The sequence below is a fragment of the Marmota marmota genome, unplaced genomic scaffold (assembly GCF_001458135.2).
Source record: "Marmota marmota marmota unplaced genomic scaffold, marMar, whole genome shotgun sequence".
NCBI lineage: Eukaryota > Metazoa > Chordata > Mammalia > Rodentia > Sciuridae > Marmota > Marmota marmota.
The window spans coordinates 10,832,233-10,846,895 of record NW_026000119.1 but is presented as its reverse complement, the minus strand read 5'-3'; the positions used below and the strand labels follow the sequence as shown (position 1 = coordinate 10,846,895).

General features: G+C 34.5%; 1 protein-coding gene across 1 annotated transcript in view; it reads left to right on the top strand.

Annotated features, from left to right (window-relative positions):
- Positions 1–214: 214 nt before the first annotated feature.
- LOC107153638 (broad substrate specificity ATP-binding cassette transporter ABCG2-like) overlaps positions 215–14,663 on the top strand; it is a 40,180-nt gene continuing 25,731 nt past the window's right edge. The window contains exons 1-6 of the mRNA XM_015499173.1: positions 215–405; positions 4,260–4,316; positions 4,914–5,031; positions 5,594–5,751; positions 8,723–8,738; positions 14,446–14,510. Coding sequence (XP_015354659.1) covers positions 215–405; positions 4,260–4,316; positions 4,914–5,031; positions 5,594–5,751; positions 8,723–8,738; positions 14,446–14,510 — 605 coding nt within the window. The remainder of the gene's footprint in view (positions 406–4,259; positions 4,317–4,913; positions 5,032–5,593; positions 5,752–8,722; positions 8,739–14,445; positions 14,511–14,663) is intronic.

Here is a 14,663-nt window from a genome sequence, read left to right as displayed (position 1 = left end):
TTTGGACCTGCCTCCCATTATAGGTTCTAAGGTTCTTTTTATCACAGTAATGTGGGGTCTTCTTTATAAAGAAGAACCTACTCACTACAGCACAGTTTAAAAGGATCCTGGTTTAAATGTGTTCATATGTTGTTATCTAGTGTTTATAATTTGATTTACGTGGACTATCAACTTACTAATGCTTTTCCCTCTACAGAAAGGCAGAACTATCCAGATGTCTTCCAGTAATGACCTGTGTTCAATTTCCATGTCCCAAAGAAACTCTGATGATCTCCCTGAGACAACTTCCAGTGATAAGAAAGGGCCTGTGTTGAGTTTTCACAATGTCTCTTATCATGTAAAAGAGAAGAAATGCTTTCCATTTAATCAAAAAACAACTGAGGAAAAGGAACTATGGAATATCAAGTATGTGCATGAACTTTTTAAAAGACCACTATATTGACCAACAATGAATACAGGTCTTGGCTACTGTGTTCAAGACTGTGTACAGACATATTAAGATATGCTTTCACATCTTTTGGCTAAACTAGGACTGAAATGATTGAGTCATCTTTAAGTGTATGTTTAGTTTGAAAGGAACTGAACTGACACACCATTTCTAAAAATGATTGTAAAACGTATATCAATATTTATTTAAGAAACTGAACAATTAATAGGTCTTTAGTTTTTCATGGGTAACCTTGTATTTGGGTGGAAGGATGTCTGTATCATTGTTTTTTAATTGTGGGTATATAATTGTAACTCTGAAGTTTCCAAACTATGAAATACAATGTGCTTTCTGAAACAGATGCATTTTAGGTACCTGTGCACTTTATATCCTTTATAGTCTAGAAGCAAGAAAGTTAAAATGCTAGTATATTGTGAAAGTACTTATCTTTTCAAACAGACCTGGGTTAAATGAATGGTTGCTTTAAAATTGTCTCTTTATAATAGTTATAATTGTTCTATAACAATTTACTTATCACTTATTCTAATAAAGACAGGTACAACATATTTAAATATAAGATGTCTGTAAATTAATTGAAGTTATACAGTTAAAGTACAGAGTAATAAGAATTTATAATCTTAAATCAACTATTTTTTATTTGTTCTAATTAGTTTTACGTGACAGTAGAATTTTGCATTTTGACACATCATATGGAAATAGAGTATATCCTCTCATTCTTCTGGTTGTATATGATGTGGAATAACACCAGTCATGGAATCATAAATGCACATAGGGCAGGGTAATAATGTCCAATTCATTTTACTAACCTTCCGACCCCTGTATCTTCTCCCTTCCCTTCACTCCCCTCTGCCTAGTCCACTCTATTTTTCCCTAACCCCCACTGCCTTTTTGTAAATTAGCATTCACATACCTAAGAAAACATTCAGCCTTTGGTTTTTCTGGGATTGGCTTATTTTGCTTAACATGATATTCTCTAGCTCCATCCATTTACCAGCAAATGCCACAATTTCATTCTTTTTAAGGCTGAGTAATATACCATTGTGTATATATACCACATTTTTTTTATCCATTCATCTGTTGAAGGGCACCTAGGTTGGTTCCATAGTTTAGCTATTGTGAATTGGGCTGCTATAAATGTTGATGTGGTTGTGTCACTGTAGTATGATGATTTTAAGTCATTTGGGAATAAATAATTATATTTTTAAAGTACATGGCAATTATGATTTTTATTCTTTTCATCTCACAACAAATTCAGAACTCAAAGTGCAATGTTGAAATGAGATCTAGAGTAGGAGGGCAATGAATATTTCTATGTAACCTATCACTACCACATGTACCTCTGTGAGTTCAGATACTGACCGTTATGGGTGTCAATGTTTTTCTGATATTTGTGAGTCTCTGATTCCCATATATGATGTTAGGATGTGAATTTGGCTTTGCATAGATACCATCGCTATAAGTTCTGTTTGTGTTATAAGGGAAAAATTCTTCCTAAACAAAACAAAAACTTTTTCCTGGCTCCCCAAGGCTGGAGAGTAGTTATAAAAGAGTACTTTGACTCAATGTGGCTGCAGATCTATATGGAATTAGACATTCATTCTGTTTTCTAGATATTTTTTATGTGACTTTATACTTCTTTGTTAATTCCAGCAACTCCCTTCAGATCAAGGAAGTGATAAAATAGCATAGAAAATGTTGAGGCATAGGTGGAAAAGAAATGGTGAGGATCTGAGGGCTGATTGGGCTGAGGCCTTGACTGCTATTAGGATGGGATCTCTGTCCATGCAGCAACACCTGCTATCTTGCCTACTTCTTGTCTCTCTAGGTTTAGGAAATCCTGACTAGGAGAATAAGGAGAGAAATGGTGGATAAAAGGCTTTGATCTTTTACTACATTAGATAGACTTGACTTATGAAAAGCTAACAAGCCTTTGTGAAATACAGTAATTAAAATATGTTTGTCCCTACAGATTTTGTGATGAAAGAAGTGAATGTACCATGCTTTGAATATGTGCAGGTTGAATAGATATAAAATACACTCTGTGTGAGGGTTCATTTACCTTGCTTATCCTTTCCAGCTGCCTCAATGGATATGGAATTAGCTACTGCTCCACATTGGAACTATGGCATTTGGGAATCTACACTACTTCCATTTTCTGCAACACTGGGTTTAGTGTCAAAGAAAACCAAACAGTGGTACCTGTGAAATACTTTGCCTTTACATATTTACATTTGGTTTTGGTTGAATCATTCAGGATGGCTTGATCTTTCCTTCAGTACATATCTTAAAAACCTGGGAAGTTTTCCAGGCACTGAATGAAGACTTAGGAAATAAGAAGGCTTTTCCTACTCATTTTAGAAGCAGTTTCTAGGTAGATATTAATAAAGAAGATCATTAGGAACTGTATACAAATGCACTTTGAGAGTGTACCCAAGCATTTTTAATTTGGGAGTTTGCTAATGATTGAACCCAAGACTTTATGCATGCTAAACACCCATGCTAGCACTGATCTTCACCCCCAGATGTACCCAGTCATTTGTGTGTCCTTACACTGGGGGAGGAAGGTTACCAAAAGAGTAAGAATTTTCTGTGTCACATCTTGTTCCTGGTTTATCACACTCTCATTATATTAGTTCAGTCATTGAGTGAGTTGTTCCTAGTTAAAAAGCAAAGTGAAAGGTACATTTCACCTCAGCCCCCAGCTGCCCTAGTATCATTGTGGGACAGATTAGGTGGCACCGGCCATGAATGCCAAAGTCCTAGTGGTGTGAGTGCTGTGGGGCACTGTAAAACACATTTTGAGGTACCTAACAGTTCTAAAGAGAGACTGGCATAGACACCAGTGTTCTGAATGGGTTAAGTCAAACTGCTCTTTGATCATTCCTGTGCACCTGCAATGTCCCTGCCCTTAGTTCTCCTTCCTCCATTTAATTTTCTTAGTAGTTTCACCTCTTATATTTAGGACAAAATTCAGCCTATTTGACTTCATCTTGGGTCTTAGCACAGTCAACAATGCCATCGTCACCCCCTTCTTCTCTATCTGAATACTCACTTCTCTCACATACACCCTTAATTAGATTGAAGCACAATTGTATCTGTTTTGTGCCTGCACATCCCCAAAGGACATCCATGCTAGAGGGATGTCTCCTAATTCTACACAGATCATTTTCCAGTCCATTTATCAGATCCTGAACAAGCAGTAAATCATCTATCCTAGGGCATGTTTTGCTTTTTTAATTGGTAAGGTGTTTTTCTCAAATGTGAAGAACAGGTGATAGTTTCTTATACTCTAGAGTGCTTTATTCCAGTCTTTTATTTCTATTTAAGATGTATTGATTCTTTTGTTCTGATTAGATTTTAAAAGTGAGAACACTACTCCTGATAGTCTACAAATCATTGATTTATTAATTGTGTGTTACTTGACTGGGAAGCATGCCAGGGGATTTGAAGAGGCTGATCATCAAACATTCAGAAGCTGTTTAAGAAGAGTAAGAGGAATGGAGATTATTTATAAGAATTTCACAGATTGTTGGTATAGAATGTGTCATTTCCATTTAGGGATTAGTGGCTTCATGAATAAATGAAAGGGGTTTTGAAGGATCTGAGGCTTTTCTCTCATAGGTCTTGACTAGTAATTCATATCCTATGTATACTAGACTATTTTTAACCAATGATTTTTTTCCTTAAAATTTGGTTCTTGTTATATGTCTGCAATTTCATTAGCCTTCAATAATATATTCAGTGTAGCCCCTAAACCTATAGAACTCTTTAAAAAGTGAAATAATAAATCAGTATGTTTTTGTGTTTACAGTGGGATCATGAAACCTGGCCTTAATGCCATCGTGGGACCCCAAGGTGGAGGCAAATCATTGTGAGTATAACAGAAAGCACAAATAAGACTTTTGGTGCTGTTTCTGTGTGCTTTTACAAATCACATGCATTTTCTTTTCATGTCTTGTCTGGGCCTTTGTCCTGTGGATAATGTGCATTTGGACTATCTTATGGTTTTAATCCTAGGACCAGGAATTCTTATTAAATTCAGCATTACAAACACAGCATGATAAAGTAATTAGCACAAAGCAGTTGACCTTGTTATGAGATAATGAGAAAGGAAAATAAAGGAATAATATTAAAAGTGTAGATAAGGAACTGAAGGTCTCAGTGGGACATACCTCAGAGGTAAAGGCTCCTATTGCTTGGGTTGGATCCATAAAGATGAGGGTCACTTGGAAGATCTGTACTGGATAAACCAATGATATCTTGCTTTAATTTTTTTTGGCTTTCTTATACCACATGATAAAGGAAAGTAAGAATTTGTGTGTCTGCGTGCATGTACACGCATATGTTAAACCACAGAATATTTTGGCTAGTTCACTTTCTAACCTGAACAGAATTTGGATTCAGAATAGGTGAAAGATGTGAACTTTGTAGTAAGGAAAAATCTCACAACATGTGTGTCCTTTTATCGGTTATTAGATATCTTAGCTGCAAGGAAAGAACCAAGAGTATTATATGAAAATGTTTGGGTACATGAAGTACCTCACCCTGACAATTTCCAGTGTAATTCAGGATATGTGGTACAGGTAAGTATGGGTGGGTTTTCCTTTTAGGTTTCCCCTGTTTCTATATGGGCAAGAGCCTTGGCTTGTAGTATACCATGCTTCCAATTGAACATGCTCAAGGAATCAATCTTATTTACACCGAATTTACATAATCTCCCTTAAGACTGACAAAGAGGTTAAAAGGAGAGGAAGAAATGATCTGGAATATGAACCTGTAGGCAATGGTAACAATTCTAACTTTGAATCATTTCCAAAGGGTCTACTGTTGCCCTTTTGCCCTTCCTTCACCTCTCTTTTTCTCCTAAAAGATGCCCCTGTCAAATCCTCATATAAAGTATTCTGGAAGTGCTTAGAAGTCACCATAATCACCTGTGCTCCATCTGGGTGTGAAGATAGGGAAGGAAAATTATTCCCTGGGCTCTGAAGCTCTGTGGAGTCACTGAAATGTTTAGAGTTGAAAGTTCACCATTACCTAGAAATTTTCCATGAGTTTGTTATTTTTGTGAATAAACTTAAACATTCGCTGGAGTGATGGTCTTAGAAAAGACTCAGTATGACTCACTGAAAGCACATTTACCTTCAGGATGATGTCGTGATGAGCACCCTGACAGTGAGAGAAAACATGTGGTTCTTAGCTTCTCTTCGACTTCCAACAACTATGTCAAAGAAGAGAAAAAATAAGCGAATCAAAAAGGTCATTGAAAAGTTAGGTCTCTGTGAAGTGGCAGATTCCAAGGTAATGTGAAAATTCCTGACAGATTCATAACCAGGAAAGAAGACTTCCCTATGTGGGCAATATGACCTTAATCAGAAGTTTCCTAAGATGTGTGTGGTCAAAACTGGCTGCTTTCTGTAGTGATAAAAAGAAGTGTCCAGATTCCTACTTTAAAGGGGTAAATTAAGTGAAGAAATAATCTTAACCGTGATCTAATCCTGGGGTGGAGTTGGTCTATGTGGAGAGAGCCCCGAACAGCCCACCCTCATTGCTCAAGACACAGATCATTTGATGTCTTTGAACTTTTCTTGTTGTTTATTTCTTTCCTTTTTTACTTTTCTTCTCCCTCTCTTCTTCTGGGGGACATTGTTGTATTGTTTTCTGAAATACACTTCTGTGTTTCGTAAATGACAAGAATTCAAGGATTTTTTTTTAAATGGGTTCTTTTTAGTTGCACATAACACTATGATTCATTTTGACATAATTAGAAAAGCATGGAATATAGTTTGTTCTGGTTCAGTCCCCAATGCTTTCGCTTCCCCTTCTAACCTGCCTGCCCTGTATCCTTCCCTCTACTCTACTGAAACTTCAGCTATTTACTTATAGTTTTTTTTTTAATTAATGTCTTTTGGATTTACATGATGGGAAGATTCCCTGTTGTTTATTCATATAGGCACATAGGAAAGTTTGGTCAGACTCATTCCACTGTCTCTCCTTATCTCACCCCTCCTTCTCCTCTTCATCCTCTTTTTTCTATCTCACTGAACTTTCTTCTAGTTTTCTTATTTTGGATTAGCTTCCACATATCAGAGAAAACATTTGAACCTAAGCTTTGTGGAACAGGTTACTTTCATTTAGCGTGATAGACTTCTGTTCCATCCATTTACTGGCAAATGGCATAATGTCATTCTTTATGGTTTAGTAAAACTCCATTTCATATTTTTACCACTTTATTTTTCTGCCCATTTATCTCTTGATGGGCACCTAGTTTGATTCCATAACTTGGCTATTGTGAATTGTGCTGCTTTAAACATTGATGTGACTTTATCACTATAGTATATGATTTTAAATGTTTTGGATATATCAAGGAGTGGGCTAACTGGGTGAAAGGATTCTTTCATTTATAGTATTTAAAGGGATCTCCACACTGCTTTCCAGAGTGGTTGCACTAATTTTTAGTCCCACCAACAATGTATGAATGTACCTTTTTCCACATCCTAATCAACATTTATGGTTACTTGTATTCTTGATAATTGCCACTCTAACTAGATCAAGAAGAAATCTCAATGTAGTTTTAATTTGCATTTCCTTGATTAGCAGATATTAAACACTTTTCATGTATTTATTGAGAGTTTGTATTTCTCCTTTTGAGAAGTCTCTGTTTAATTTCTTTGCCCACTTACTGATTTGTTCATTTATTTATTTGGTGTTAATTTAAAAAAAATTCTTTGTATATTCTGGATATCAATGCCCTGAGAAGCAGATGGAAAACATTTTCTCCCATTCTGTAGGTTTTCTCTTCATGCTCTTAATTCTTTCCTCTGCCATTCATAAACTTTAACTTGATGCCATCCCACTTATTGAATTTATTTTATTTCTTGCACTTTAGGAGTCTTATTTAAATAGTCAGTTCCTTTGCTGATTTATTGGAGTGTTGGGCCTACATTTCCTTTTAGCAGGTGCAGGGTTTCTGGTCTAATTCCTAGGTCTCCAATTCAATTTGAGTTGACATTTTTGCAGAGTAAGAGGTTGGAGTTAAATTTTATTCTCTTCCATATAGATTTCCAGTTTTCCCAGGACCATTGGTTAAGAAGGCTATCTTTTCTCCAGCATATGTTTTTGGCACCTTTGTCTAGTATAAGATAATTGTTTTATGTGGGTTTGTCTCTGTGTCTTCTGTTCTATTCTGTGGTCTTCATACCTGTTTGGTGCTAGCTGTTTTTGTTACAATAGCTGTGTACTATAATTTGAGATTTGGTATTGTGATGCCTCCTGCTCTGCTTTTCTCCCCTAGGATTGCTTTGGCTATTCTGGGTCTTTTATTTTTCCAAATAAATATTATAAGTGCTTTTTATAGTTCTGTGAAGATTGTCATTGGAATTTTGATGGGATTTGCATTGAATCTGTACATGCTTCTGGTAGAATGCCATTTTGATAATATTAATTCTACCTATATAAGAATATGAGAGATTTTTCCATCTTCTAAGGTCTTCCTCAATTATTTTCTTTATTCCAGTCCTATTTTGTATTTTATTTAAAGACAGGGTTTTACTGAGTTGCTTACTGCCTCACTTTTGCTGAGACTGGCTTTGAACTCATAATCCTCCTGCCTCAGCCTCCTGAGCCACTGAGATTACAGGCATGCACCACTGAACCCAGCTATTTTCTTAAGAGTTCGATATTTTTTATTGTAGAGATCCTTCACCACTTTTGTTAGATTTATTCCCAAGTATTGTTTGAGACTATTGTGAATAGGATAGTCTTTCTAATTTATTTTTTAGTTGATTCATCATTAGAGTATAGGAATATGATTGATTTATGAGTGTTGATATTGTATCCTGTTACATTACTGAATTCACTTATGAGTTCTCAAAGTCTCCTGCTGGAGTTATTTGAGTCTTCTAAATATAGTAGTATCATATCATCAGCATACAGAGATAATTTAAATTCTTCTTTTCACATTTGCATTTCTACAGATTCCTTCTCTTGCCTGAGTGCTCTGGCTAGAATTTCAAGAACTATTTTGAAAAGGACTTGTGAAAGTGGGCATACTTGCCTTGTTTCTGTTTTTAGAGGAAGTGATTTCAGTTTTACTCCATTCAGTATAATGTTGGCATTGGGTTTGTCATATATAGCATTTTAATGTTCAATTAAATTTCTTCTGTCTGTAGTTTTTCAAAATGAATGGGTGTTGTACTTTGTCAAATGGTTAATCTGCAACTATTGATATTATCATGTGATTCTTGTCCTTAAGTCCATTTATATGGCAAATTACAGTTATCAATTTCTGTATGTTGAGCCAAACTTGCATCTCTGGGATAATACCCACTTGATCTTGATGCACTACCTTTTTAATATGTTTTTGTCAACATCGTCAAGATTTTCTAGCTTATTGGGATATACATTTTCAAAATAGATTCTGTGGTGATATTTCCTTTTTCATCCTGAATTTGTTTTTTAGCCTTCTTTCTTTTTGTTAGTGTTTATCAATCTTGTTTATCCTTTCAAAAAACCAATTCTTTCTTATGTTGATCTCTCCAATCTTTTTTCTTTTATTATTCTCAATTTCATTGATTTCTCCTCTGGTTTTAATTATTTCCTGTCTTCTACTGATTTTGGTGTTGGTGTATTTGTTCTTGTTTTTCTATGGCCTTGAGATGTAATGTTAGATTATTTATTTGTCATCTTTCTATTATTATAATATATGAGCTCAATGCTATGAACTTAGAGATTTTGATGTGTTGTATTACTATTCTCATTTACTTCTAATTTTTTTATTTCTCCTCTGATTTATTCTACTATGCATTCATCATTCAAATGTGTAGTATTTAATCTCCTGGTGTTAAAGTGTTTTTTTTAATATTATAATTGATTTCTAACTTCATTCCTTTATGATCTGATAGAATGCAAGGTATTTTTCTCTATTTTGCAAAGATTTGCTTTATGACCTAAAACATGGTCTATTTTAGAAAAATTTCCACGTGCTGCTGAGAAGAAGAAAGTGAAACAAGTCATTGATTGATGAAATATTTCATGGATGACTATTAGCTCCACTTATTAATTTTATTTTTTAATTCTGTAAAATCCTTGTTTAGTTTATGTTTGAAGGATCTCTACAGTGGTGATAAAGGTTTGTTAAAAATCACCCAGTATTAGTGTTTTGTTGATTTATAATATTGATTTAATTTTTTAAATTAAAAATTTTGTTTGTTGGATGTATGTAGATGCTCTTTTGTTTGAGGGACTAATATTTACAATCATTATATTTTTGATATGCTCCCTTAGGCAGCATGAAGTGACCTTCTTTTTCTTTTCTGATTTATTATGTCTTAATGTCCATATTATCTGATATGAGAAGAGCTGCCCCTGATTGTTCATGAGTAAAATTTGAATGGTGTGTCTTTTTCATCCTTTCACCTTCAGTCTGTGGATGTTTTTGCCTGTAAGGTGAGTCTCTTGGAGACAGCATAATTTTGGGTCCTGTTTCTAAATCCAATCTGCCAACCTGTGTCTTTTGATTAAGATTTCAGACCATTTACTTTCAAATTTGTTATTTAGAGATGATTTTTATTCTCTGACATTTTGTTTTATTTCTAATGTTTAAAGTGGACTTGATTCTCCTTTGACTATTCTACTAGTACACTTCATTCCTATGCTGCTTATCATTTTTATTCTTCATTTCCTTTTCATAAAATTTTCCCATGAGTGTATCTTCTAGGTCAGGCTTTCTAGTTATAAATTCTATTGGTTCTGTTTATCATGGAAGGTTTTTATTTCAACTTCAATTCTGAAGCTTAATTTTGCTGGCTATGGAATTATTGGTTGGCATCAATTTTATTTCAGAGGTTGGTATATATTATTCCAAGTCCTCCTGACTTTCAGGGTCTGGGTTGAGAAATGAGTTGAAATTTGGATTGGTTTAGCTCTAAATGTGACCAATCATTTTTCTCTTGCAGCTTTTATAATTCTCTCCTTATTTTGTATGTTAGGCATTTTCATTATAATGTGTCTTAGAGTGGATCTATTATGATTTTTCTATAACTGGAATTCTTATGACTCTTTTATTTGAATTTCTATCTCATTCTTAAGGCTTGGAAATTTTTCTAGTATTATTTTATTCAAAAGACTGTGCATCCCTTTAGCTCAAATTTCAGAGCCTTCATGTATCCCAATGAATCTTAAATTTGGTCATTTAGTGTTATCACATTTTAAAAAATATTTTATTTATGGTCTCTTAACCTCTTTTCTTTATTGTCAGCTTTATTTTCAAGATTATATACTTTGTCTTTGAGGTCTGAAAATCTCTCTTTGAAGTAGTTTAATCTATTGGTGATGCTTTCATTTAAGTTTTTAATTTGGTTTCTTGAGCCTTTCATTTCTAACATTTCAATTTGATGCCTTTTCAGAATTTTTTTTATCTTTATTGAAATAATCTTTACTTCCTGTATTTTCTTTCAATTTCACTTCTTACTTCTTCCTTTAGGTCATAGAACATTTTAACTATGAACTTTCTAAATTCTTTCTCTGACATTTCCTCTACTATAATGTTGATGAAGTCAGTTGAAGCATTATGGGAAATTTGGGATAGTTCATTCTCTTGCCTTTTCATACTGTTTGTATGTCTATCCTTGTATGGGTATAGTTCTCACTTCTTCTTTTAAGGGAGGGACTATTTTGTGAGTTTCTTTCTCTTAAGAGTCCTGGGTAGGTTGAATATCCACATATTGATTTTTTATTTTTTATACAAATATCCCAATATTATCCCAATATCAGCACTACTTTCAGAGTAGTGCTGATATTGGGATAATATTAGGATATTTATTTTTTTATTATAATTGCTTCTGTGCCAAGCCTCATGCTGTTCAACCTTATGAGAAACTAAAACTTCTTGCTATTTGTTTTTTATGGTTCCTCAAATCTAGTGTAAGCTTGGAATAAACTTCTCTAACAGGCAAAAAAATGGGTATTTAATTTAGTAAAATTACTATACTTAAATGAGGGCTAAATGGGGAAAAGGAGAAAGATTGGGCAAACGGAGAGGGAAAAGAGATACTGAAAATAAGAAAGAGAGAGTAAAGTTATAAAAGGGTAATTCAGACCCAGATATAGAGGAGAAATAGATAGATGTTATATATCTGAAATAGTAGCAGATAAGGCAAGAAGATGAATTAGGGTTAAGAGGAACATTTATCAGCTAGTGCTAGAAAAGCAAAGATAGGAACATTGCTTCCAATTAATGCTTTAAACCATTGGATGAAATACTTTCAAATGGGTTGAGGGTACAATGTTAGTTATTGGGTAACAACTATCATTCAAGTTAAAGAGTTATATATATTATCAAAGTTGATGTTAGAATTGATTATAGTAAACCATGCCGAGGCAAAGAAAAGCCTTGTTAAATTTTGATTTAGATTTCAGTGCGGTTTGGACATTTAGGAGATTACCATCATTCTTTGGCTGTGGATCTGTCCATATTACAGGGGCATAGGAGCCAATTCGCAAGTTGCTGTGAACCTCCACCAGGCAGTTCTGGTTTGTCAGCTCAGGGGCTTGAAGCTGTCTGCTTGGAGGGTGCAGTGTTGTATGTTGGTTGTTTTTATTGTGCGTAGGAGTTCAGATGCAGAATCTGGAGTGTCCCTATGAGTGCTGTGGGTCACTGTGTACCTCTTACCCTCTATCAGATTCTTTTAGTGGTGGTGAGGATCCTGGTGACTGACTGAGTGCAGCAACTCTATGAGCACAGGAACTCTGTGTTCTTTGGTGCAGCTGTCTGGGTATGGGAAATGGCCATGGTGATTTAAGGGATAACTTTAAGGGGTGGAAGGACTGTGGACTCCAGTTCAGTTTTCTTTTCAGATTTGGTTTTAAGCTATTTGTTCTAAGAACCCTGCTGTTCCTGTCACACTTTAAATTTTGTCTGCCTTTCTACTTGTTTTTAAGTGGGTGAGCTTAAGAGTTTTTCTGCTCCCTCCTTTCTCTCTCTGTTGCCCTGTCCCACTTTACCGATCTAGTTCAGTTTTAGGGTTAGGGGACTCTGTGCTCTTTTTCTACTCTGGTAACCTATCATCAAGTTTCTCCAGGTCTTAAACTTTGTAATATTGCATCTTAAAGCATTTGTTTTGTCACCCAAATCTTAATTCTGCTTTTCCTTCACTACCTCCTTCTGTGTGAACTGATTGGGACTCGCTAATTCTTGTGCTGTGATTCACTTTGTTGTAATTGGGCTTCCAAATGATATTTGTTTACCTCTGGAGTTACTTCTAATTTGTGGAGTGATAAAGTTATTTTGTAAAGCCTTTCTTCTTTCTTTCACAGTTTTCTTTTCTCATTCTCTCCAGTCTTTTTTGTTGTTGTTGTTGTTTATTTCCAGACTCTTACATCATTCTCTTTGATTTCTCATTTGTTTACCTCTTCTCACATAATTGCAAAAGGAAATAAGTACATTTACTTACCTTATCAACACATTATCAATCAACAAAATGTCTCTAAAAAATGTGTCTGTATAATCAGCTGTTTTAAGTCCATATTTTTTGTCACAATCATGGTTTACAATATACAATAGCTTTAGACTCGTGATTGATGAAGATTTAATACAAATCATTTTTTTAAGTTCCCAATTTTTAAGGTTTTCTTAATCTTAAAAATTCTTTTTGTTTTGTTTTGTTTTACAGGTAAGTAGATCAACATGGATATAAAGGGAGGATGAAAAATAGGACAGACATTTGACATTCAGTATCTTGTTGACTTTTTCCTTTGTAAATTATTCATTGTATTCCCCAACTTCAATACTGATTAGCTTGTCAAAAGTTGAATTCCATAAGATTCCACGACATTGGTCGTAATTTGTTACTTAAAGTAGAGAAAAAATTTAAGAAAAATCTCCTGTAGGGAAAGGTTTCCTAAAACTCCAAGCAATTACATTTTTAGTAATTCTTCTTTAATTTAATTCTTTAGTAAACCTTCTTTTGAAGGTTTTTAATCTATTTAGGGAGATATATAAAATTAACTAGAGTGATAGTAGTGGTAATATCATGTATTTGTGTAGCACTTTTAATATTAAGCATCAACTCTATATTTATATTCAAGTGTTTTTATTAGTTTATAATAATTATACAGAATAATAGATTCCATTGTGGCATATTTGTACAAGCATATGACATTTTGATAAAGGTACCCAAATGTCTTTTATAGTTCATTTGTTAATAATACCCAATCAAGGGCCATGAGTAGCATTTGGATATCATCTGTTTGGAGACTCCAAATTCCAGATGTGTTTTCTACTTCCTTCCTCCCCAAAACCTTCTTTCTCCCCTGCATATATATTTACTCATTGCAAAGACTGGGCCAGTTGCCCTGTGGAGTATTCGATTTTCTGGATTTTTCTGAAAAGATGAATCAGGAATTCCAAGGTAAGTTAAGGTATAGAAAACAACATTTTGGGGAAAAAATTATGAAATTGGAAAGATGCTAAAATGGTATGGTAAAAAGTGTACATTCCTGGCTCCGACTTGACTCTCTTTATCAATCCCCTTGGGATTGTTTTGTGAGGCAGTGTGTCAGTGGGAGGTGGTTAGAAAAAACTGAAAGATTGATATAGTTAGTTTCCTCTCCTATCTTAGTAGGGATTTTTTTTTTTATGTCAGAGTCATATTTTTTTTTTAGTGTTGTAACTTACTCTCTTAAAACTAAATACTTGACTTGGTGAGGAACATACAGGACTATTAGAGCCTGAGCTTTAATAACACATGATATTACCACTACTATCACTCTAGTTAATTTTATATCATATCAGGTGCAGTCACTTGATAACTTTGCTCTGGGCCTCACCTTATGCATATGATAAGAGAAACCTCTCCTTCTCCCAGGTGTCATTTACTTAACATACAGAATAATCAACATAATGAGATAACATGTCTCTATGAAGAATGGTACAGGTTAATTCATCAAATGACAGTGACTACATTCATTCATGTGGATGATGATAATAATTCGTGTTTTAGGTGAAATCTAAAGGAGAAAGAAAAATGATTTGCATAGGAATGGAGCTGATCCTTGATCCTTCCATCTTGTTTCCCCCCTTCTGATTAATTAAACAAGCAATGTGGCTTAAGGACCGTGCCTGGTAGGTTGTCCAATTCAACATATGGTTCTTACCCGTCATCGGAAAACTGACCTTTAGGCGTCAGCCTCCTGTCTTAGGTTGATACCACTGCAATTG